This window comes from Nothobranchius furzeri, chromosome 2, assembly GCF_043380555.1.
Source record: "Nothobranchius furzeri strain GRZ-AD chromosome 2, NfurGRZ-RIMD1, whole genome shotgun sequence".
Classification (NCBI taxonomy): Eukaryota; Metazoa; Chordata; class Actinopteri; order Cyprinodontiformes; family Nothobranchiidae; genus Nothobranchius; species Nothobranchius furzeri.
The window spans coordinates 70,562,834-70,589,951 of record NC_091742.1 but is presented as its reverse complement, the minus strand read 5'-3'; the positions used below and the strand labels follow the sequence as shown (position 1 = coordinate 70,589,951).

Below are 27,118 nucleotides of genomic sequence, written 5' to 3'. Positions count from 1 at the left end.
AGCCCCGAGTGGGAGTGGAAATTGGTTTGTGCTCATAGGCAGAAGGTGTGGACTTATTACTCAAGGACTTTCACACTCAGGGTGACACTGCATGTGAGAAGCTTTGTTGTCCTTGAATGTTGGGTTTCAGTAATTTATTCATGCTTCAAGTACTTATTATTTTAGCTTGCTAACATTTTTGTGAAAGCATGTTTAGTTCTGCTTGAAGTGTAAGGCTAGTTAATGAGAAAGTGTCGCTTTTACCCTTATATTGTACTTGGATACTTCTAAATTAAGTAGTGATGCAGATTTTTATTTGCAGGTGAAATAACTAACATACAGACATGTCTGGCACACATGTGCACCAGTTATGTGGAATAATAATATGAATGAATTACTGAAAACCCTTTTTTTATGATTATTTCTGATTATATTAAGACACTCAGTTTCTCATGCAGGTTAAACATGAAAATAGTCTCCTACACCTATCTCCTGAAATAGCTTCTGATAGAAAATAGACGGTGAAACTGTAGGATTAGAAAAGCCTGACAAATCTACGTCACACTGTCACTTAACGTTCATGGACTCACCCATCTTGACTCACGACTGGGAAGGCTGTTGTTGGTTTAGCGTCCAGGAAACAGCAGAAAACAACTTGGCTAGTAGAAGCTAACTGTTAGCATTAGCAACTCCACCAAACGGCCGAACTCCTCCCGGCTTGTGTTAGTTGTGGAGATAAAACAACAACATTGGAAGTCAGTGGGTGAGTTGTGTTGCTGTTATCCAATGGTAAATGGCCTGTATTTGATATAGCGCCTTCTAGAGTCCTGGAACCCCCCAAGGCGCTTTACAACACAATCAGTCATTCACCCATTCACACACACATTCACACACTGGTGGGGATGAGCTACAATGTAGCCACAGCTGCCCTGGGGCGCACTGACAGAGGCGAGGCTGCCGAGCACTGGCGCCACCAGTCCCTCCGACCACCACCAGCAGGCAACGTGGGTTAAGTGTCTTGCCCAAGGACACAACGACAGCGACAGACTGAGCGGGACTCGAACCAGCAACCTTCCGATTACGGGGCGAGCAATTAACTCCTGTGCCACCGTCGCCCCAAATCCAAGGGGAGATATCCAAATGTCAGGAAATAAGAATCAAATAAGAAACCTACTGTCTGAAACTCAGATGCCATGTTGGTACTTCTAGTTAAGAGGCATTAATTCCTACTAGACATCACAGCACATGTATTAAACAAGTGTTTCACTCTAACAGTTTTAACCTTTTCTGTTCTGGGAGTTTTGACAGACAGAAAGGTTGAACCTGTATACCTTACTTTGTCTCTGCATATTTACCGAACGACACAAAGAGAATGAGATACTCCCCCTATTGCATAGTTGCCTTTGTTGAAATCGTGGCAGAGGCAGAGATACAGAAGAAGACTTTAAAAGAACAGAGAACCATGGAGCAGGGGGCAATCAGAAGGTTGGAGCTTTACCAAATAAATCAGAAATTTAAATCAGCCTAAGGCAAATTAAAACCATTGCACCCTTATTATCACGTAATAATTTAACCAAACGAACAAGTCTCTCATTTACAGTGATGAGCAGCCTTTAACTTCTATTTAAATAAATAAATCAGAAAGTTAAGTTTCTCTTTGGTCCGTCTGTCTACTTAGAAGCAGTATTAAACTGTGAATGAAATGCAAATTTGATTCCAACACTCACAGTAGCACACAGCTCAAAGTGCCAGTCCTGACACTGAAGCAGCTTTTGTGTTTATAATATTCTGTCCTCATGATAAATGCTCAGGCCTTTGTGTTTGCCAAACTCCAGAGCACATCTGTGTGTGTGTTTTCATGCTGCCTTGTGATTTTAAATGAGCAATGTGTTGTTGGCCTGAAGAACTAAAATCCGTGTCCTCGTGTTTCTGTGGACGTGATTGGACCCTCACCTCTTGCATGTCCAGCTTCCTAGAAAGATCTGAGGCTGTTGCCCAGGTAACCACAGGACCTGATGCTGTATTTCCCAGGTTACCCTCAGATTGTCCACAAGCGTGGGGTGAGAGCTCGACTCATGAGGCTCTTTCCATGCTCGGCAAGCAAAAAGCCATCCTCCAGTAATCAAAGCAAGTGGCTCTTCCTTTCTGTCTGTCTTTGATGGTTTCACCTTGTCCCTGTGTCTGGTATTTGTGCATCAGCCACATGAAAAAGATGGAATGATTTTAACATTTAGAGCAGATTTGACTATATTTTAATGACCTTCAAATCTACTCATCTTCCACAGAGTCTTGTAAAATTTCCTGAGGCTCTTATTGTGAAGGGATTTTAAAGGAAGTTATACATCTCAGTTGGGTGTAAATGCATCTTTCAAGATACTAAAGATGGAAATAGACCTCATTAAACCCAACGCCCTTGTATTTTAGCATTTCTCTGATGTCAGTGTGCACACATAACCTCTGGTTACAACAGCAAGAACGAGTAAAATATGTTGTTCCAATGAACACAGCAGGATAAAAGGTTGTAACCATTGCAGTAACATCATGAGTAATAGTTTAACAATTGTTCCCATTGTGACAACTAAAAATGCCATCCATTCTCCTTTAATACTTGCTATAAAACATTAACAATTGAATGTGATTCATGTTTTTTTGTTCCGACATTATCTCATCGTGAGGTTCTTCTGAACCAACTCATAGTGTCATGTTAAACAGGAGAGATAAACACGAGTCCATTCCACAGTGATGATGAGAATGAGTCTTGTATTTAAATATCACCTGTAAAGGTTCTGTAGTTGCTCCCTAGCAGCAGGTTAAATATGCTTTGCGGCAAAGTTTGGCCTTTTAGTTGTAAGGCACAATAAACCCTTGATGCTAATGAGGCACTTGGATGGTGTGTCACTGCTCAGGTGTGTGAGAGTCAACTGCTGTGCCACGAGGACAGCACAGCCATCATTACAGGCCCATTAAAACATTCCGCTGGCTTTAATTGTGCCCTCATGCAGAAACTATCTGCCACACTGGCTCCTGTTCCTGGGTCTGAACAACACTAATTACTTCTAATGTCATATTTGTTGTAAGTGAACAAAACAACCCTGATGGCATCTGATGCAATTTCACGGCAAAAAGTTGGCTTTTTTAGTGAAAGTGTTGCAAATGTCCCCATTTGTTTGCATAGCCATTGGAGAAATTCCAGATGTATTAGTATTCACCTTAATGCAGTAAACAAATGATCACTTCTGACCTTCCCTTTCCTCTTTAGATAGCGTTGAGGATGAGCTCGAGCTATCTGCAGTCCGTCATCGCCCAGAAGGCCTTGAGCAGCTTGAAGCCCAGACACGGTTCTCCCGTAAGGAGCTACAGATCCTATACCGAGGATTCAAGAATGTAAGTAGCACCAATCAGCCTGAGCACCATTCATAATCAACAGCAGTGGGCTGTGACCCTCTCTCCTGCTCTCTAATATAAAATATATTTATCTCTTTGATTTTTCCATTGATCAATTCCTTTACAAGTGACTCTACAGTAGGTCTAACGCCACGTCCCTTGAAACAACCACTAGGTTTTAATGAAGAGATGCTTTCCCATCTTGCTCCTGTTATTGCCCATGGAAAGCTCCTTTCTTTTCTAGATCACCTCCAGGTAGCGGACCTTACTTTGCTGGTTCTTTTCTTCCAGAAGAGAAAAACTGGTCACACTCTAACTCAGTTCCTGATACACTCCCAAAAATGACCATTATTCAGTAGGTTGGTGTAAATTGGTTTATACAGAAATAAAGCATAGAAAAATGGTACAAATGACACATCTTAAACGCCTGAAGCTACCCCGTGTGGTCGCCAGTTGAAATGGCCCAGAATCTTCTCATAAATTTGTTTTTACCCTTAGCTAAACCCCACCTTTAGGGTATCAAATGTTTGACACACTGCTTACAATCCCAGAGCTAATTGGGTCATAAATGAGCTATGGAAGGTTAATGTGGAACCAAACAAGTCATAGTAGTAGGGAACAGCTGGTGTGAAAAGGAATGACATAATCCACTGGTTGATCTAACCTAAATTTAATTATTTGTGCTAATGTGATCAAAGGTTTTAGTAATGACATAGGTATGATTTTTAGTTAAATGATTCTGTAGCGTAGGGGTATTCAGTTGCTGTCCTGGAGGTCCTGTATCCAGCTCGTTTTAGTGAATCAAGTGTGTTGAATCAGAGAAACCACTAAAATGTGCTGGATCGCGGACCGCCAAGACAGGAATTGAATGCCCCTGCTGTAGAAGAATAATTACACATATTCATGAGTTTTAAAGACTTTTATCAACCTAAACATCTTTGCTTTCACTCTGGGGTGCTGCCAGTCGATTTCTGGACCAAACCCTGCAGTCAACGTCGCATGGATGCAGGGGCGCAGATAGGACTTTCAAACTGGGGGGGGACAAAGTTCCAATGTACCCTCCCCAAACGCATATACACACACAAGCACGTACGTACAAATACACAAACTATTGCAAGAGCCTTTACTAGAGCTCAGTCAGTTTGTGTAATTTCATCCAATGGTTTACGAAAAAACCAACACTTTTGTATACGCGTTTGAAGCCATTGTGCTATTGAACACTGGCAACAAAGCTCTGCCTGATTAACACTATCCAAGTCAGTCATTTGTTATTCTCCCAATCAATTACTAATCAAAACCTCATGCTTTATGCAAAACATTAAACGATTTTCAGCATACCAATCTTTACAGAAAACATAAAAGCCCTAAAAAACTGCACATAAAATATATTTAAAAACAATATTCACTAATAGGGTTGGCCATCGTTTGATTTTGAATGATTCTGATTTTGGGTCCAATTCCTTGTTTCAATTCCGGTTCCTATCAATTCCCGATTCCGATTCTTTCAAGACATGACATGTTTTACACGAGCCAGCTAACCACAGGTCCTACTTGATGAAATAATCTTAACTTCAACATGAATTTTAATTCTATGAACAGCAACACCACCTTCATTTAGACAAAAACATGTTTTGGAGAAAAAAAGAAAAAGACTTGTTTATGTTTATGTATTTAGCAGAAGCTTTTGTCCAAAGCGACTTACAAGTGACAATCGGCATGTTGCCCTTGAGGCTAACAACAACAACAACTTGACATCAATCATGGAGAGGAGGGAACAAGGAGTGGACAGTAGAGAGGGGGGACGGGTGCAGGGAGGGTGCTAGTTAAGAAGATGCTCTCTGAAGAGTAGGGTCTTCAGGAGTTTCTTGAAAATTGAAAAGGGAGCCGCAGTTCTGGTAGTGCTTGGTAGGTCATTCCATATTTGTGGAACGATGCATGAGAAGAGTCTGGATTGTTCTGAGCGTGGTGTAGGCACTGCTAGCCGACGATCCTGTGATTACCGGAGCGGTCGGGCCGAGACGTAAGCCTTTGCAAGAGGATTCAGGTCGATGAGAGCCGTACCATCTCAGACTTTGTATGCTAGTGTTAGCTATTTGAATTTGATGCGTGCTGCTAGCGGTAGCCAGTGGAGCTCAATGAACAGAGGGGTGACGTGTGCTCTTTTAGGCTGATTGAAGACCAGACGCGCCGCTGCGTTCTGGACCATTTGAAGAGGTCTCACAGTACAGCCTGGAAGACCAGTTAGAAGGGCATTGTAGTAATCGAGGCGGGAGATGACAGTAGATTGCACCAGGAGCTGGGTGGCATGTTGTGTTGGGTATGGTCTGATCTTTCATATGTTGTACAGCGCAAAGCGGCACGAACGAACAACAGAGGCAACATGATCTTTAAAGGTCAGGTGTTCATCAATCACAACACCCAGATTTCGAACTGCCTTAGAAGGAGCCAGAGATAAGAAGTCATTTTGGATTGAGATATTGTGCTGTATGGATGGTTTTGCTGGGATGACAAGTAGTTCAGTTTTAGAGAGGTTGAGTTGGAGATGGTGGGATTTCATCCATTTTGATATGTCAGAGAGACGGTTCGATAGTCATGCAGAGACAGTGTGGTCGTCCAGTGGAAATGACAGATAGAGCTGGGTGTCGTCTGCATAGCAGTGGTAGGAGAAGCCATGTGATCGAATGATCTCACCCAGTGAGGTGGTGTATATTGCAAAGAGAAGAGGTCCTAGTACAGAGCCCTGGGGGACTCCTGTGGCAAGATGGTGCACGGTAGAGGATTGTCCAAGCCAAGATACAGTGAATGATTGTCCTGTGAGGTACGATTCAAACCAGGTGTGTGCTTTCTCTGTGATGCCCATGCTAGAGAGTGTGGACAAAAGGAAGCCATGGTTGACAGTGTCAAATGCAGCCGATAAGTCGAGCAGGATAAGCACTGAGGATTTGCCTGTCGCTCTAGCTTCTTTTAAGAATTCCGTCACTGCTAACAGAGAAGTTTCAGTGGAGTGGCCCTTTTTGAACCCAGATTGGTAAGGGTCAAGCAGACAGTTTTGTGAGAGGTATTCTTTGATCTGCTTGAAAGCCACCCTTTCAATGATTTTGGACAGAAAAGGGAGGAGAGAGATAGGTCGGTAGTTCTCCACATGATTTGGAGGAAGAGATGGTTTTTTTTAGCAGCAGTTTATCCTGTGCATGCTTGAGAGAGGTGGGAAATGTACCTGATGTCAGTGAAGCATTGATCACATGTGTGACTGCTGTGGCTACTGTAGGAGCAATAGCTTGGAGCAGCTTAAGCCCCATTCCCACCTGTACCGGGTCGGCCCGGGCCGGGTAGCATAGGTTGTTTACATATCTGGGTGGCCTGGAATTTTCCCGGGCCAACCAAGGCTCATTCTCGGCCCTCTTCCCGAGGGGTACTGCTTCAGGCCGACCAGGGCCAACACGCCCACTGCTGACAGCAAATTCACACCTTCCATTAGAGCAAGCCTCTGATTGGTGGGTAGAATCAGCCCATTCACACCTTCCATTAGAGCAAGCCTCTGATTGGTGGGTAGAATCAGCCCACATGGGCTTAAGGCAAGGATGTGTGGAATCAACCGGGCCAGGCTGGGGCCGACTGGGGCTACCCGGCCCGGGCCGACCCGGTACAGGTGGGAATGGGGCTTTAGTCAGAATGGGGTCCAGTGGACATGTAGTAGGGCAGCTGCACGTGAGAAGCTTGGACACACAGTTCTCAGTGAGAGGGGAAAAAGAGGAAAATGAAGCAGTAGGGCCTGAGATGGTTGGGCTAGAAGGAGTTTGTGGTAGTGAATATTCAGGAGTGGCCAGTTGAGTAAACTGTTTGCTTATAGCTGCCACTTTGTCAGTGAAGAATGAGGTAAAGGTGTCAGCTGATAGATTGTTGGTAGGAGGTGGCGACGGAGGGTTGAGCCGAGTCTTGAATGTCGAAAATAGTTTCTGAGAGTCAGTAGAGCTGAGAATTTTGTCAGTGTAGAAAGCTTTCTTTGCATCAGTGATGCTGGCAGAGAATGAGGACAGTAATTCATGAAATTTCAATTGATCACCAGCATCTTTTGTTTTGCGCCATTTCCGTTCCGCGGCTCTAAGATTGGTGCGTAGAGACCGCAGGGTATCATTTAGCCAAGGGTGCGACTGAGAGGATCTAGCAGGTCTAGTGGCTAAAGGGCACAAGTTGTTAAGACAAGAGCAGAGTGTGGAGCAGAGTTACTCGGTGGCATCATTCACTTCATAAGCAGAGAATGTGCTGGGAGATGGAAGAGTGGAGGCAACAAGAGAGGAGAAGTTGTTGGGTGTTGGAGGTTGCGGCAGAATGAGACCATTGGGGGGGAAGCAGTGGAACTCCCTTGTAGAGTCGTGCTAAAATGGATTGCAGCACAACCAGTGTGTTTGTTTCTGACCACAACCAAAGTCTGGAAGAAGCCTCTGGGATGAGAGGCTAAATGTCTCCAACATGTCCAGAAACGTCCAGCTGTTTTCAGCTAAAACTCTCAGGATGATCATGTCCAGGATGACTGAGAACTACACCTCCATGCTGCAGCAGCTTCAGTCAGAACAGAAAGTGAAACTTAAATGTAGCTGCTGTCGGTAACAATCTAACAGATTTTAAACATTAAAACTCTCAACAGAAATATTTCAGAAAGGAAATTAAAATGTTCACAACGTTCTGTGTGATTTATTATTATTATTATAATTATTTGTTGTGGCAGAAGCTGGTGTGGTCCACCACAGAAAAAGCTGCTCTAGCATGATGACTTTAATTATTCTTCTGACACACACACACACACACACACACACACACACACACACACACACACACACACACACACACACACACACACGCACACACACACACACACACACGAGTGTTGGTGAGCGTCTGCGTCTGACTGCTGACACTCCAAGTGTTTTTATTTCTGCAGTGAGACAAACTCACCTCACACCGTACAGAGTTTGTTCTTTAAAGCTTCTGTTAAATCCACCGTGTTGGCATCTTTTAACAACTTTCCTCTATGCTGCAGGAGTTAAAGTTTACATTACAGAGTAAAAGTTTGGCAGACACGTTTGTTTGTATCTGGGTGGGGGAGGGGGGACTCGGTGCTGCACATAGACAGCTGGTGTGATCAGCTCTGAGAAGTGTTGATCACAATTTGCAGATCACGTTTATTTTTCACGGAGATCGGCCACAGATTCTTCTTCCGTCGGCATTCTAGGAATCGAAACTAGGAATCAAAATTAAAAACTTTGAATGATTCCGGGAAAAACTAAATGTTGGAACCGGTTCCAATCAATGGTCTATGCCCAACCCTAATCACTTATCTCTTAGAGCAGTGGTTCCCAAACTTTTCAGCCTGACCAACAGATGTTCCTTCGTATTGTTATGTTATTTAGAAATTTTCATTATATTTGGAAAGTTTTAATTTATATATAAGTATATAAAGCTCTTTTAAAATTTAATATTTTACCCTTTTTATAATAATTATGTGGCACACTTTGACTTCCATATATAGTGCATTGGCATCTGCCTCTTTTTTACGGCTTTTTTTTTACGTTGTCGCTACGTTTATCACGTTAGCTGTGTTTTTAACCATCATTTCCACATCCATCACGTCCCAGAGAAGTTTAATCAAACATCAAACCCAACGTTTGGAGCTTGTAAACTCCACACACCTCTCGTGCAGCACCAGCTGTCTGATGCTGCAGCAGCGTCAATCGTCCCGGCTGGATGAGTGAATTTCTTCATCAGAGGCAATATTCTGCTTCATAATCGGAGTCAGTCATTACCAGACAAAGTGATCAGTCAACAAAGACCAGACCTGCTGGCAATTGTGCGTTTTATCTAATATTTGCGCTCTTCATGCTGCGCGCATCTCCTCCTCTCCCCGACTGGGAGCCTCTCGGCGGGAGGCATTTTTCAAACCCTAAAACCTCCAAAGCATTGCTCAGCCTGAAGGTTCCACATCTCCATTATCTTCTGGTGTAAAGTAGTAACTTCATGAGGGATCATATTTGTAGATGAGCCTTGTTAAAGTCAGCAATGAGGCTTTGGCACTTGTAATGAGTAAGTCCCAACACTGACAACAATGTACTGAAACTAGAACCAACATGCATAAACAGACCGATCGGTCCCGCCTACTTACACTGTTGGTCTTTTTTAAATACGCAGTAATCGTTGTTTGCCTTTTCGCTTCATCCTGCATCCTAGCAGCAACCACTTTGGCGCCTCTGGAGTTGGTGTTTGTTTACGTCATGCTGCATTCAGTGTAATTGGAAAAAGGAGCTTCAAGTGCTTAACCTCCGATTTTGTTTTCTTTCTGGCCTTAGTTGGGGGACGGATTGGGGTCGATCCGAATCTGGGGGGACAGATCCCCCTGCCCCCCATCCTAATGCGCATCTGCATGGACGTGCAGATCATGTCTATATTGAGTCCATCGGGCCATACCATGTCTGTAGGACGTCCAAACTAGATTTTTGCGCAGTGGGAATGCTGACTGATGGTAGCCCATTCTTAATTAATCAATAAACACAGTATGTCAAAAAGATGTTTAACTTCACAGTGGGATTTCACGATAGGCCCAAAATGTCATGATGGGTGGCAGTTTCTTGACCCATGACATGCAGAATCACAACACGGAGAGCAGGAAGGTAAGTAAAAAGGTTTTTATTGCTAAATAAGGAGCAGCGGGAGAGACGGGAACCGACGGGATGCAGAACTGGCAGCAGGATTCCAGGAGGAGATTCTGAGGAGGGAGACAGAGTGAATATGAGGTGGAATTAATGGATATTTATCTGGAGGCTGGGCTTACTGTTTGTTGGCAGTGGTAAATGTACAGGGAGGGTTGTCAGGTCCAGGTGAGCTGAGGAGATCCAAAGGTGAGGGAATTGGTTAGTTCAGAGGAATAGGAGCAGGAATGGATGTTGGTAGATGAGCGGCTGAGAGCGGGCGGCCAGGGGATGAAGCAGTGTGGTCAGGTAGGCTGAGATCTGGGTTTGTTCTGGAGGAGATGAGAGGTGAAGAGGAACCTGGAGGAGAGCAGGGAAGGACATTAAGGATTCTTTCAGGCGGCAGGTTAACAAGAACAGAATACAAATATCAACAATCAGATTGGAGGCTAGAGCTACCCAAACAGAGTAATCATCCGGCGTGGTGAAGCTTCACACTGCTCCTTAAATCCCCTGGGCCTTGATGGTGAAATCAGCTGCATCTGGGAGCTCTCAGACACGCCCACCTGTGAAAACAATGCTCAGAGGAGAAAACAGGGTTACAGGCTGGCGGCTCACCACGGACCATGACACAAAATTTTGCTTTATTTCCTGAATCATTGTAGCCTTGTGGCCCGGTGACCCAACAAGCTGTAAAAAGTAGGGCCGGGACTTTAACGCATTAATTACGATTAATTAATTAGAAAAACAATAACGCGTTTAAAAAATATAAATGCATTTAATCGCAGCTTGCATTTCAAGTACGGCGGAACCTTTGTCATTGTATGATTTCTTCGTAGACCGAATATCACTGACGCACACAACAATGCACAGTGCTAATGGCTACTAAAATGGAATAAAAACAGAGAGAAGTTGCCTTGCTTGGACTGATGCAGGATTTAGGAAACACGTCCGCCTCTTTTCTTAACTTAGAAAAAAAAACTTCCAGACAACAACGGAGTCTGTGTCGCGGACATTTTTCAGAGATCGTCTCTACTGCGGCTGCCCGGTGGCACCGGAAACTTTACAAAAGTTGCGGTAAGTTATATTTTTAACATTTACGTAACATCTGTGCAGCGCTGAAAGCACCAGACAGAATAATTCTTTGCCCTAACAGTAGTTTATGAAAGTAGTCAGACAAACGTTTACTGTCTACTGTCATTTCAAGGATTATTATTTAAATGTGTGTTTTTACTACATTATGAGTAGAAATGCTAATAAAAACTCCCAATTATACAAACAAGTGAAACTTGAAAAATTAGAATCTGTTGCAAAGTCAAATTTATTTCAGTAATTCAACTAGACAGAGAGACTATTTAAAGGCTCAGGAACCCTTTGCAGGTGTTTTTTATTTGTAATTATGATTTTTTGTTGATTTGGGTTTTGTTTCATATCACACAGTGACATTTGAATAATTAAAATGCATTTTTTATTAAAAGCTTTAGTTTACAGTAATAACCATGTCTAATGTTTGATTCTCTGTCTCATAATTTTAATTAAAAGTTTTACTTTGAGAGCACATTTTCCTGAACGATTAAAATGCGATTAATTTAGATTAATTAATTACAAAGCCTGTAAGTAATTAGATTAAAAAAATTTTCTCAAGTCCCAGCCCTAGTAAAAAGCCCTTTTCACAAGACACACCGTTCCGGCAAATGGGTGTAATATTGCCACAACAGTGTGACTTATAAAAGTGTCATGCCAGCATGGCCTTGCACAAATTTTGTGGCATTCGTTCCACCTCGCTTGGTAGTAATATTGCGGTAATTGACCGAATTATAAACAGAGATTGCACCTTGCGCAACAAAGGGAGGTATCATGATCACGTGGGGAGTTACTGCCGAGCTCCAGCTGGCAACTATATTGAAAATAAAGATAAAAATGGGCCTTAAATTTTCCTGTTTGAACAAAATCAGCTGAGACAGCAAACTGGAGAGTTGCAGCACTCTACGAGCTTCTGTCCGTTAGAGTTGAAGCTCAGATCACCAGAGACGGCACAGGGACTGTAGAGAACAGACACCTTTAGGAGCAGCTTGTTAAAAAAAAATGTAACAATCGCGGCTTCGATCGCAATAAAAAGCAAGTTATGTCCAAGATAAACGGAAGTCTGCGGCATCGCAGAGACCACCCCCATGCCGCCTTTATGCTGCCATCACATAATCTTTTTGATTTCACCACATTACTGCCACGGTATGACCACTTATATATGGCCTAAGGCTCTCTGATGCTGCCACGGTGATGTGGCAAATTGACAGCATTGTTTTGTAAAAACAGCTTAAGACGTTGATCATCGCCAAACAGTTCTTGGATGGTTGGGAGGAGTTCCTCTGGGAGGATGTTTAGGTACCATTTTTTTATTCATGGCTGAGCTCTGATGCTAAACAGTGAGTACGTCCACTCCCTTGGCTGAGAACCAACCACACACGTTATTGGTCTCAAGATGCTCTACGATTAGCAGGGCACAAGGCTGATGGTATTTCTCACCTTTTCTTCTCCAGACAATTATTTATCAAGATGCCCAAAACAATCACAAAGGGCATTCATCTGAGAAAATGTCCCCAGTCCTCAGCAGTAGAAACTTTAGCAGAACATCATTCTGTCACTTATGTTTTTCTTAGAGAAGAAACTACTTTACTGTCCTTTACACCGGACAAGTCTCCATAAACTTGCATTCCTCGGGGAGTGCTTAGGCGGTGGTGGTTTTTTTTTGCCCTACCTCCCTGGGAGCCCTGGGCTGGTGCCTTTGCTGCTGATCGACTACTACCGAGGCAGATGGCTCACCTGATGGCGTATCATTCGTTACCTAACTCATCTGAACTCGGCCTAGTGTTTACTTATTTGTTATTTATTTATTTATTTTACGTTTTTTGTGTGTGTGTGTGTGTGTGTGTGTGTGTGTGTGTGTGTGTGTGTGTGTGTGTATTTGTTGTTCGTGTGTATGTGTGTGTTTGCGTTCCTTAGGAAATGGGTTGTGGGATTTTGAGGGGGGTGCAACTGTCATAATTGTTTTTATATTTTTGGGGAAATGATGGGATTATGGGTTAAATGGGGTGGTTTTAACCCATAAAGCACTTTGAGCTGTATTTTTTGTATATGAAAAGTGCTATACAAATAAAGTTTGATTGATTGATTGATAAAGTCTCCTCTTGACTTTACAAACTCCCATCACAAAAATGACGGCATAGTGATGTAATAATATACCATAACACAGTTCTACCACACAGTCAAAGGTGTCAGCAGGAAAATATAAACATTTACACCAGAGAGACTATTTAAAGCACCAGACAGCATTTAGGTAATGAGACATTTGTCAGGCTAACCAGTTCATTTGGATGGGGTCCTTAGTGTCTGATCACCTCCAGACAAATAATGCACAATCAATCACTAAATTAACACAGAAGAGTGAAATGCAAGATTTTTCTATTTCTGTGTATGGTTTCAGATGTATCTTCACTTGGACGTTTTAAAATATGCATTTATACTTTCCTTAACATCTCTACCTTTGTAGGATGATCAGTACTTACCTCTACTCTGGGAACAGATGGCACATTTATTTCTGACATAAAAAGTGATTGATAGCTCTTAGATTAGACCGACTGGATGTTTTTATTGCAGGTTAAACTTTAATAGCACATCTTTGTCTTGCTCTGTACAGGTGACATTGGCGGCAAGAAGAAGAGCATTTAGGGACAGCTGACTAACAGAAGCTGGCTGGTTTCCCATCATTTGAATTTTGGCCTTTTGTCCTTGTTGTCCAGGGATTCAAAGCCAATCAAACCCCCTGTTATGCAGGTGGCTCTGCTGGGTCATTTGTCTTGACAACAGATTTTATGAGGCAGTCGTTTAGGCGTAGACTTTTGGTCTTAAAACCAGAAGTGCGTTTAATGGAGACCAAAACAAGACCTCTGCTTCTGACCTTACCAGTTGGATAGGACTTATTGTTTCATAATTTCTCATCATGGAACGGCGAGAAGCAACACAATAATGTCCTTGCGTCTTACTAAATCCACAAGATGTCCTCAATTCACATCCAGAGGTCTCCGATTCAAGTATGAGATTAAGATCTCATACTTGGTTGGTCACAATGCCTTTGTTTACAGCATTATCCCACTCAATGTCTCTATGATGGTGCCTGCTTCATAGGTGCTGATTTAATTGCTTGACCAGATCTGTGTTTCACAGAAAGTATTTGCAATTTTCTGATCAGGATTCATCCAGTTTTTCAAGCATCTCAAATCAATAAATGTTCTGATCACCCACACCGGCTCAAGAGAATTATCTGGAAAATAAAAACAATGCAGGTCAAAGGGAATTTATTCAATTATTCATTATCATGCTGCAAATCATTGGCGGTTCTAGGGGCGGGGCCACAGGGGCACTGGCCCCTGCTGAAATCTGATTGGCCCCTGTAGTGCCCCTGTCCTGTCACTCATTTTTCCTTTGTGCGGTGATGAGATTATAGGTGGATGCAATTCCGAGTCCAAACACTAGTGGCCGCGTGGCGCTAAGGAGCAAAATAGTGTGTGAAATCTAACAGAAGAAGATTTGAAAGATTCCAAGGAGGGAGAACTTTCAACCGACATCTGAAGAGAGTTCATGTTATGAGGAGTCTTTTGGTAAGTCATGAATCACTATTTACTCACAGTTGCTATGTAAGTCATTTCTGACAATAAGTCAAATGGAAAGCAATGCCGACATTAGTTAACAGTAATGTTAAAGGCTTGTGGAAAAAACGTTAGCCCTTGCTAATCCATGTACTTCTTTTGTAATCTGCATTTTGTGTGTTAATAGTTGGCACTGTAATAGAGAACATGAAAAGAAAGGGTCAGATACAGGCGGGAATTCTGCAGTATTTTCCAAAGAGAGTGAGTGTGTCAGCTGGTGAAAACGAGCTTGGAGAAATCCGAGAGAGAGCAGCAGGAGGCAGTGGACCAGAGGCTGGAACAGGGCAAGGCATTCCCCCTTTATCAGGTCAGAAAGAATATAATCTTTATTGTGCAACAGTCATGTCAGATAAACACGAGAGACAGCCTCTTTTAGGACACACCATGCCGGGAAATCAGCGTACGTGTAAACGCACCGTGGCGGCATGGTGTTGCGGGCATTTTGTGGCATTCGTGCTGCCACGGTTGATACTAATATCACCGCAACGCCGGACTTGTGAATGCATATTACAACTTGGCGCAACAGAAGGGGGTATCATGATCACGTGGGCAGTTACTGCCGAGCTCCGGCCGGCAACTATATTGAAAATGAAAGTAAACATGGGCCGTAAGTTTGGCTTTTCTAAACAGAATCAGCTGAGATGATGGCCGGGGAGCCTCTCCGTAAGAGTTGAAGCTCAGATCACCAGAGACTGCACGGGGACAGACATCTTCTGGAGCGGCTTGTTAAAAAAGCTTAATGAGTGGCTTTGATGCAATAAAAAGCAAGTTATGTCCAAGATAAACTGAAGTCCGTGGCAGCGCAGAGACCGCCCCCAAGCCCCCTTTTCACCGCCATCGCATAATCTTTTGTAAAAAGATCATGATTGCACCACATTATCCAGCAGGACGGACTGACCACTTATAAACGACCTAATGCTGCCCAGTGTGTTCTGCTTATAATTGAGGATATCCTTTTCCCATTTGATCTTGGAGCTGATCAAATTAATGTGTGGAGTCATTTTCTTGCACAGAAAATTTGCATTGAGCTTTTTATATTTATCAGTAATAATTGGGTCAGTTATTCCAAGTACCAAAAATAAAGGATTATTGTTTAAATTGATAGAAGTTGTTAATTGTGACTAATCATTAGTGGCAAAATTGCTTCCCTTTAGTAAATGACTTTACATTTCTCAAAGCATCTTTCCATTCATCATCAGGAATGTTGCAGTTAAGTTTCCTTTCCCACAATTCCTTCAAGGTTTCCCTAAACTGTGACATTTTAATGTATTGTAAAATGTGTGGGAAAAGTCCTTGTTTGAAACACTGAATTTTCTAATTGGTTGATTAATTAAGGTCAAGGTTAAGTTTTCCAAAGAGATTTTGTGTTTTGGATATTCCTTTGTTAGTCCAGTTTTTCCTGCCATTATTCTAGGTAAAAATAAAAAAATCACCATTATCTCAAATTTGTTAAATTATGTTGTTATCTTGTACTAATGGCACATATGTTTACTGAATTCTTCCGCTTCATGGTGATGTGATTTACTATAACATTAACATAATGGATTTAAATTGTATTGGTTCCTTTGTCTACATCTACCACAACTCATCTTTATAGTCCAATCTTTCAAGTCTTCAATTTCAAATAAATAAAAATGTGGTCTCATAGAAAACAAAGTTTTGGCTGGATTTCGCTGGAGTTTGACATATATTTGTGTTTTAGCTGCAAACTGGGACAAGACTCTCTCCAATTCGGACAACCAGAGTAAAATTAATGACTTAACCTTCCATCCTGCTGGGCCACCAGAGTCACCATCAATCACTGCTAATCCTGCGGGATCAAATGGTAAACATTGATCTTAGAAAGTAATAAATGCTTGTGTATGTATTCGGCTTATGTTAGATCATTTTTCATTTGCTGTTTTCAGACATCTTCCAGTGTGATGCACAGAGTCCTGCGCAGACATCGGAACAGTGTTCTGTTCCAGTAGGACCTGGTGGTATGCTTCTCATTTTGTAAAGGCTCTTTAAAATTTAATTGAATTTTGCAGTCAATCACTTGCAGATTCTGAATGCCATGAATGTTAAAGGTTGAGAGATATAAGCAATTGACTCAGACTTATTTCATTTACTTCCCACCAGACATTTCCCAGTCCAGAGCAGAGGGTCCTGTGCAGCCTCTCCTTAAGGTTTTCCCCAAGACGCAACATGGCAACCGCAAGAGGGCATTCAACGAGTCATGGTACAGAGAATACACGTGGTTGGAGTACTCCATCAGAAGAGACTCTGTATTTTGTTATGCCTGCCGCCATTTCTCCCTTCCAAATGCCCTGTCTTCTGTATTCAGAACAGAAAGTGGTTTCTCCAACTGGAAGAAAGCTTTGTGTAAAGAAGGTGGCTTTAAAGACCACTCTAAATCAGACCACCACCAAAATGCTATGTTTGCATGGAAACAGCATGAAATGACCACTCAAACAAAATCATGCATGACAGAGTCTTTTAACACAGAGAGAGAAAAGAAAATTAAGGAGAATCAGACATATATTAAAACTATTGCAGAAGTCCTGCTTTTAACTGCCACACAGAACATTTCCCAGAGGGGTCACAGAGAATCTGAGGACTCGGGTAACCGAGGTAACTTTTTGGCTATTTTAGAAGAAATAGCTAAGCATGATTCGTTTCTAGAGAAGCGCATGAAAGCTCATGCTAATGCCAAATATACCAGCAAAACCATTCAAAATGAAATGTTGGAATGCCTGGCAGGAATGGTTCAAGAGGAAATAGTAAGGGAAGTTAAACAGAGTGAGGTGTTCAGTATAATAGCAGATGAAACCAAAGACCTTCAGAAAAAAGAGCAAGTGTCACTGGTCATCAGATATTATTACAGAGGGGTCATACATGAGAGCTTTATTGACTTCATGAAAGCTGACGGCCTAGATGCAGCAGGGCTCACTGACTTGATCATAAAATGCCTTGAAAAACATGGACTAGAATACCGCAACAACCTGGTTGGCCAGGGATACGATGGTGCTGCTGTCATGAGTGGCAAGCACTCAGGTGTGTGTACAAGGATTCAGGAAGTAGCCAAATATGCATTTTATGTGCATTGTAATGCTCATTGTTTGAACCTTGTGATTGTTGATAGTGTGAAATCCGTTTCTGAGGCTGACTGTTTTTTCTCACTTCTTCAGAAACTACATAGTTTTTTGTCTGGATCATATGTGCACACAAAATGGCATAGCATTCAGAGAGAAATGTATGACGGTCCACCTCGTGAACTTCCAAAGCTAAGTGACACTAGGTGGGCTTGCAGGTACGCCGCCTGTCACAACCTGCTTGACAGACTCCCAGCAGTGTGCCGTTTACTGCAAGAAATTGGGCTGGAAAGTCAAGGTGATCGGGCAGTAGATGCTCGTGGCTTACTGGCCCAAATTGATCTTGACTTTATTGGACTCTTGGTTATGTTCAAAAAAGTCCTGGGTCAGTCCAAGTTTTTGTCAGACATGCTACAGTCGCCCTCACTGGACCTCTCAGCAGCAGTCAGTCTTGTGGATTCCTTACTTGACATGTTGCAGAAATACAGGAGTGAGGCCTTTTTTGAGGTTGTATGGAGGGAGGTGGAGGAAATGGCTGTAAAGTGTGATCAAAGTTGGGAAAAGACTGAGAAGAGGCAGCCTAAGACAAATAGGCGGCTACATGATTACATACTTACCACATCAACTGGTGAGCGTAGAGTTGATAAAAATGACAGGGAAAACTTTAAAAGACACATTTTCTATCCAGTTTTGGATTCAATGACAGGTGAACTTCAACGACGTTTCTCTAAGCGCAACTGCACAATTATGAAGGGAATCCAAGCACTTCATCCTCAGAGCATCACCTTTTTGCAAGAAGATGCTCTTTTTTCCTTTGCCAAGTTTTTTGATTCAAATGTTGATTACCTGGCCAGTGAGCTTCAACAGATAAAGAGACTGTTGGATTGTAAAGAAAAAAGTGGGATGCAGAGGTTTACTACACTTCTAGAATTTGTAGTATTCCTAGAACCATTCAAGGAGCTGTTTCTTGAATTATTTAGGCTTGCAAAAATAGCCATTGTAATTCCGGTGAGCAGTGCTTCATGTGAGCGCAGCTTTTCGGCACTAAGTTTGATTAAAAATCATTTGCGAACAACAATGACAGATGAGCGCTTGAGTCATCTTGGGGTGTTGAGTATTGAGTCCAGACGAGCAAAAGCATTAGACATGAATGAATTTGTGAGACTTTTTAGTTCTCATCACAAAAACCGAAGAATAATGCTCTTTTAGAAGAGTAGGATGTACAGTAGACAACCACATGAAACTGCATGTTTGTTACAGAGATGTTTTAAACTAAATGAGTTAAGGGCGTAATGAGATCAGGACTCATCTGCTTTATGCCAAGGAGGTTTGGTAATGACCATAATAAGTCACTGTTCAGAAGTCATTGGTGATTGACAATAATTCTTTCAACTTTTTATTTTGGGCAATAAAGTAAAACATGCTCAGCTTTTTCAAACTGATTCCATGTCATTGTTGCATGTCTGTTTAATGTGTCATGGAGACCAGTATGTTCAGTTTTTAAATAGATTACAGTCATTTCTTGGTGTCCTGTTCACTTTCCTCCTTTGACCTACCAAGATATTCTTCTGGTGTTTTTTTCCACACACAAACATATTTTAATCTTATATTTGTGCCTTAGCAAAATAAATTGAATGCTAAAATTTCTCAAATGCTGTGTGTGGTTGTATTTTGTCTATGTACAGTAAAAATTAATGTACAATTGCATTAATGTTTTTCAACATGGTGTGGGTGGTAAACTGTATCTACCATACAAAACTGGGAATAGTATGCAAGTATGTTGGACTGTACGTGGCCCCCCTATAAATATTGTGGCCCCTTGATGGCCCCACCCTCAGAAAAATCCTAGATCCGCCACTGCTGCAAATGCCTTTAAATAATCAAGTTTTAAATAAAAAACATGTATGAGTTTCAAACGTTTAGTTTTCACAGCATCAGAGTGGAAGCATTTGTCTTTGTGTAGTTGTTTCTTTCAACTTTAAAGTGAATTTGGAGGAACTCTGTTGGAACTAGATGACATCCAGGCTCACTTCTCTCAGCTGTCGTCATGAGAATAAAGAGAGATGATATGGCTGATGAATTCTGCCATTGCTGTTAGACTCAATGTAAGAAGCACCTTGACTGTGGATCTTAAGTTTTCCCTCGAGTTTGTAACTAAAGTGACCCCCCCCCCCCCCATCTCTGTAAATGTTTAATTATGTGACATTTGGCTGTTGAGAGCCAATCTTCTGCACCATTGTAGGGCATAAACAAAGTGCTAATTAAAAGAAGGGCCAATAAATAACAGAAATAAATGTCCTTTCCTGGTACGATAATGAAGGATGCTGTAGTTTTGTTGCTCTTGGAATGGATTCATTTTATTAAAAGCCAAGTTCACTGACAGACCATTTTTTACTTGTTCTTTTGGAAATATGATCAGTCACTCAGAGTTTGACATGCAGGCTCAATTTGAAAATAGTCTTCTACCCCAATTCGCTGTATTAGCCGCCAATAGAAAATAAATGGGGAAACGCTCGGATTAGAAAAGCCTGTGACGTAACGCGTCACACTGTCGCTTAACATTCATGGACTCACCCATCTTGACTCATGACAGGGAAGACTGTTGTTGGTTTAGTGTCCAGGAAACAGCAGAGAACGTCTCAGCTATTAGAAGCGAGCTGTTAGCATTAGCAACTCCACCACACAGCAGAACTCCTCCAGACTTGTGTTATTTGTGAAGATAAAACAACAAAGTTTCAGAGCAAACAGAGTCAGTGGTAGAGTCATGTTGCTGGTAACCAATCAGAGGAGAGATGGAAATAAGATTCCAAAGCCGACCGTCTTCACCTCATCTCTGCTGTGGCTAATTTCTACTTCCTGAGACAGATGCACAAGAGATTTTTTTTCACAAGATCAACTCACTAGGCATTAAGTGATACTAGAGACCCCTGCAGATGTGTTGAAGAACTTAGTGAACTTGGTCTTAATGATAGTTTCAGTCCAGAATTTAAAGTAAAAAATGTGCTCGACAAAACTCAACATCAAAGGTTCTATAACTAGCAATTTTACACCTTTCTGACCAATGACCGGTGCACATAGCAGTTGCCAAGTGGTATGGTGTGTCTGCCCTAAGACTGGGAGACGTGGGTTCAAATGCACAGTTGGGTCGTATCAAAGACATTGAAATAACAATATATCATGGTCAAAAGCTCAAAAATGTAATTTTGCATTATGTAAGTTATCAGCCATTTTCAGAGAAACAACTTCTGTGCCTGTTTTGTTATTATTTCACGTCCTATTTTGAGGATCGGCTCAAGAACTGATTTTCTTATTTTTGCTGTAATGCACTGTAATCCTCTTTCAAACCTAACAATTCCATAAAGGTTCTATTTCTGCCGCAGCCTTCCATAAAATGTTTTCCTGACAGACTTCTGCCTTGTGTACAGAATGTGATCTTCACTAAACAGCAAACAGCAGAGAGCAGCTTAGCAAGGCATAGTGTTGTAATACGTTCTCCTGATGGTGGACCAATGAATGTGAGCTCTACTGAAAGAGAGAAAGGGTTTTAGTTATCCCCATTACCGTTGTGTTCAAGCATTCTCCTACACACAGGATTAAGAACTAACTCTTTGTAGGGTCATCGCAATGCCCATATTGAGAATATGATAGATCAACAATTATTTTGAACTTACAAATATCTTCTGTTGTGAGGCTGTTGTGGTTTACTGTTGTAGTAGTGTCGCGTGCCCGTCCCATTTACCGGTTCCTTTAAAACCCAGTTCCGTTAGAACTTATGAGACGGTGCATCCATCAGGGTTCGGGGGTGTATCGACGAGTATAATCGTACTAGATCCGGGTTTGGACTACCTAATTAGAATCTTGTCTTTTATTTTAAAGGTGAAATGACTTGCACGAATAGCCAGCCCCAGAGTGCTACACTTCTTTTAAACTCGTTACCTTTTGGTTAAGATACTAGAGAGAAGTCTGGAGGCAAGCCAAGCCTCTCAGCAATTGTTTGGGCTACCCGGAATTAATTGCGCCTCTAACAGCTTATGTGGGAGGTTGGTAACTATAAAATGATTTATGCTAGTTGATCAGGCTATCATAAGTTTATCAATTTATTTATTAATCCAACCTTCCAGCTGATTAGAGACTTTTTCAACCTGCAATCAGAGCCAAAATAACCTCGAATATTTTGCTTTTATCGCCCTTAAGACAACTCGTTACCCGCAAGGAGGGAGAAGTTAAAACTTCTCTTATCTTAAGGTTTCTTTATATTATTCTGTTATAAACTGTAAAGTAAGTCCTGATAATTCAGAGACCGATCTTCGACATGCTTAACTCTGTGCAATTTATGGCCAGGGCTCCAAACGTGAAGCTTTAGAGAAAACCTGAAAGAATCAGGATTATGTTTCTTTTTCAAAAAAGGTTTATTACAAAATCAAAATACAAAAATGGGTAAAGTAAAAAACAACTACTATCCCCCACGGAGGAATTAGTTCAAAATGATTAAATAAGAGTCAGTTTACACCAGCTCTTGTCTTCTCAGAATCTCCCCAAGAACGAAGCCTGAAGCACTCTCTGCTCGATCTGAGCTGCATCCTTTTATATCATTTCTGAGACTGCTCTAAACAATGCAAGAGTCACAAGTCATTCTCTCCTGACAGTTTAGGTCAAGGGGTCATCTACCAGATACACTTTTTTAGCTCTACATAAGACATTTAGTATCATTTCACTACATGCAGTATTCACATGAGGGCACAAAAGTTACATTCTGCACTCCTGGAATGAGAGCACAGGTCATAAATCTTCATATTGGTAGCAAATTGTAGATCTTCTTTCAGCATTCCTGAGAGCTCCTGGGTCCAGCTGGGCTTCTCCTCACTCCATGCCATTCCTTCTTTTCCCGCCAGAGGTGGAGTTAGGGGCGGGCCCAGGGGTGTGTCCATGGGTGGATCCACAGAAGCCAGCGTGTCTTTTGACCCTTTGCCTAGTTCTGTCCTCACCAGCAAGTCCTGAACTCCTGTCCTCTTGACCCTTGTGTGACCCTTGTCTCTGACCACTGTTTCTAAGCCTTGACTGGTTGCTCGGGCTTGCAACATCCCCCATGAGGACGAACTGAGGCAAAGGACCATAAAAAGATAGAGCAGCAATGCAAGCTTTCATAAATCTAGCATCCATCTCACTCAGGAACGGCTGAACACTCAGACACCTAACTGTGGCCTCCACATCAACCCTCATTCTCATCATAATGCCATCATCAGCTACGGGTAAGCACAAGGTCCCTTTGCGGGTTGTTACATAACCTTTAAACTGCTTTCTCCCATCTGTGGGATCTTCGCCCAGAAAGAATAAAGATAAATCCATCACCGGAGCCTCTCCACGCGGAAGCGATCCCATCATTTGAGGTGGGAAGCTGGCGCTGAAAACCAAAACATGATTTTTCGTATCCAACAAAGGTGCGGTCCCAAAAGAGTCACAGACTTCTGGGCCGAACCATCCAGTCTTTACAGACAAAATATTCATAAACTGAAAGCAATCTATAATCTTGCCTTGACAAACAAAGTAACACCCCTTCTGGGATTTAATCCTCCATCTCATTTCTCTCCCAGGTGCAATTCGGACAGGGGAAGGAATGCCTGCTGGCTCACTACTTAGACAGACCGTAGGGATTTCACGTATCACATCAGGACACGGGACGCATGTCGAAGCTGCCGTCATTACTGATACAACCTCTTCAGCCACGTCAGATGAGGGCGCCGTTGTCAGCTCCTCGTCGTGGGCCTGCTCAAGCAGGGCATCTACTCCCGGGGAGGACAACATTAGTATGTCGTCTTCCTGATCAGTCTCCCGCTTGAATCCCTTTTCCATTTGGTCTGGATGTACTGAATAAACCTGCAAGACACGCAGCGTTTATTCATCGTAGCATGTTCACACTGGAGCCCGATTGTCTTAGTCTGAGGCAATCCATCCCTCCCGCGATTCACGGTGCACAAATAGTATGCGCCATTCAGAGAGAAAACAGTTGATGGACCTGCGGAGGGGATTAATCCCTCTATGATATTCTGCCGAATCGAGTCCATCTGGAAGGAACATAAAATATGTTCCACATGAGATATATAACTCATTCCATGAAGCAATAAGTAACTGCATTACTGCATAAACACTTCTTAATTATAGGAGAAAATAGATCATCAGAAGCTGCAGGAAGAACCACACTACAATTCCTATCTGCAGGCATTGTTTTACAACAATAATCCTCACAACAAGTGTACACCAGTTATGAAATGTCTACAACATCTTAAAGACAAACTGGATAAAATAGTTACAAAATCCTGACATACCTCCAGATTCAGAGCGTCAATCAGCTCAGATTCAGGGTGAGTTTGATGAGCCATTGGTTCACTTCAAGTTACAGACTGACAGTTAAGGAGCAAGTGACACGCGGTGCAGAGAGGCCTGCACTTAAACAGGAGCAACAAGAAGGGGGGCTAATGCTCCCTCTACCTTGACACCTCTCTTCCCATCTTATCTGGATCTACCAGGTCCTTTCTCCTAACAGCTTTCTTCCTGTCAACTGCCATTTGTTGTTTTTACAGGCCAAAATCATACCGATTATTAAAATAATCACCCCACACATTAATCCTAGAGCGCAGAGGGGCCAGAACAGAGCGTCCCAGACAGGCCTAATGATGTGCTCTCTCACTCCTTTTACCAACATGCCCATTGAATCAGAAGTTCCTTGAATTACATTGTTAGAAACCTGCACTACACTGTCACTCATAATTTCATTCACACCACGTACTATCAGACTCACATGACGTAATGTGCCATTTATGCCATATGCAAAATAATCAAACCAGTCGACTTTTTGCTGATCTAACGATCTTCGAAATGGTGAGCAAAAACCACTTCTCAGATCCCAATTTGGGAAACTACTGTCTTTGGTCTGAAAACACCCAAATTCGATTCTACGAGGCCACCATCTTTCTATCTTTATCACTTTGAAAGTGGTGAAGTTGTGTCCCCATTCTAAATTATTTCTAAGGCAATATTTGTAAACCCACAACTCTACTTCACCTGAAGTTTGATTTAAGATTTTCTTTTTCCTTAATATTATCTGACAAGATCGATCAAGCTCTGTGGATCCTGTCTGATCCATTAAGACTGCCATATACTCCGCCCATGGGCCGGTCTCACCACACTCCGTGTCATTCTTCTCCTCCTGCTCTGCTGCAGAAAATGATGTCACGGAGGGTGTAGCCATGATCCGGTCAAATCCATTTTCTCCACAGGGCAAGCGCAGGCAGCCAGTTTTGTTCCCTGTTACACTACAAATCTTGAATCCAATCTGTGTTGCTATCATGCAGGTGGTTATATTCTCATTAAAATCTTCTTTGGGCCATAACAGCTTAATTTTGGATACATTCCAATTCCCTATTAATTGTTGCGGTCCTCCGTGAGTTATGTTATATGTCACCGAGGACACATGATACGTTCGGAGATATACATGTACCCCATATGCAATCGCTATACTTAATCCTATGAGGCTAAATTCGAAAAGGATAAAAAAGGCCCATTTAATCCATTTTATTATCCAATCCTTTCCTTTCGGAATATTTACATTTCTTTTTTTAACTTTGGGGTCAACTCCCGCCGGAGTTGCATACCTGACCACTTTTCGTTTTCTGCTGCTTTCCCTCTTATGCTTCTGCGTAGATAACATCTGTAAGACAGAAGCATAAAAATCAGCAGGAAATGAAAGCGCCCTGCTCTAGTTAGGTAGAGTCAGATTGGGGACCAGCCTTCTACGAGACATTCTAGTGTGAGCAGTCCCATAAATCTTAGGCCAATATGCCTCTCCTCTCCGGGTGGTCACTATGTTAACAGCCGAGCTGCAAACGCGACCCGACAGGTCTATTACCTCTATCAAAGTTAACTGATAAGGCATGAACTTACGCTCCGCCCCTGGTCCAAGACTCTTCAGCTCAACCAGGTATGATGTAACACGCTTACGCATCCCTGGGGGCTCCTGAACAGACAATCCTGTATGCCAGTCCAGAGTCCCTGACAGATAAGTTCCCCATCTGTCGTCTTTATTCTCTTGAGTTACCCCAATCTGTGTACCTGTTTCCCATGCATCAGCCAGCGTACCAAATTGTTGTCCTAATATCAAGCTCTTAATAGACTCAAATTTGGACCGAGCCTGAAGCTCTTCCAGTCCTTTTTCTCTGGTCTTGAGCTTGAACACAAATGGATAAGCTTCCACCCATAAATCTCTAACCGGCTTCACCAGGCTAGGATTCCTGAGCAGCTCTCCTACAAAAAACATACTTGGCTGGCTTGTCGGTAAGCAGGTAGTCAAAACACCATTCTTCGTGAAACAGCACCCATCTTTGATTTCACCTCTGTGGGTGCATTCACAGACCTGCCAGGAGATGATGCCTGGATTATTCCTCAAGCAGGTCCCGCAAAAACATATTTTAATGGGAGCAGACAGCTCCACCGCACCTGTATGCAAGTCTGTTCCTCTCTCCAGGTGAGTGGGCTTCTGCTCCCGGAGCCCCGACCATTTAATTAGGGTGCACAGATATCCGCATATCACGCATGTGCCCGGCTTCAAGCCTCCCCATTGCGCGTAACGATACGCATTTGCAGATTCTATGAAGCCCGGAAACATAGCCACTTTACAATCTCTAACAGAATCCCCCTTCGTTAGCAAAATTAGGCCCGTAGCACCTGGGATCTTACAAGTCATTTCTTCACTAGATTTTGGCCCAGCCATGACCTTTAATCAAGTAATTAAAAAAAAAAAATTTTATTTATTTATTTATTTATTTATTTATTTATTTATTTTTTCAATTAATTACTTTTATTTTTCAGAGTTATTTTATAACTTGATGAGGGTGAACGCGCAAACCAGTGTCAGTTAAAACCACGTTCCCAGTTACGTCTTTTATTATGAAGGGACCACTTACGTTATGCTTAATGCAATCTCCTTTTCGAACCGGTCCTCTTTTGACCCAAATTCTTTCACCTTTCTGTAACACAGAGACGTGTTCCGGGTTAGTTTTTTTCTCAGTTCTTTTCAGTTTCGTCATATTAAGGATCACATTTAGTTCTGAAACTCCCTCCGGGGTATCCCATCGGGAGCTCAGGTTAGTCAGGATGTGATTTTTTATCGTCCTAACTGCTCTTTCTGCTATTCCGTTAGTGTGGGACTCGTAAGGGATAGAAAAAATGTGTCTTATCCCTCTCGATTCAAGCAGACAAGAAACTTTGTCATTCTTAAATTCAGGTCCTCCATCCGAACGGAGTG

The 27,118-nt window shown here is 42.3% G+C and overlaps 1 protein-coding gene and 1 non-coding gene across 8 annotated transcripts in view; both read left to right on the top strand.

The window, feature by feature from the left end:
- Positions 1-27,118, top strand: part of kcnip4a (potassium voltage-gated channel interacting protein 4a) — a 339,081-nt gene that overhangs the window by 289,478 nt on the left and 22,485 nt on the right. For 6 of the 7 annotated variants that reach the window (XM_070547817.1, XM_054748871.2, XM_015947021.3 and 3 more), the window contains one exon: positions 3,239-3,363. In XM_070547817.1, the coding sequence (XP_070403918.1) occupies positions 3,239-3,363 (125 nt within the window). Of the gene's footprint in view, positions 1-2,010; positions 2,107-3,238; positions 3,364-27,118 lie in introns of all 7 variants that reach the window. The other variant, XM_015947022.3, reaches the window with a different exon arrangement.
- On the top strand, positions 16,440-16,968 carry LOC107372577 (uncharacterized). Its single transcript, XR_011517670.1, has 3 exons — positions 16,440-16,571; positions 16,654-16,725; positions 16,868-16,968. It is a non-coding gene; the product is annotated as an uncharacterized protein (transcript).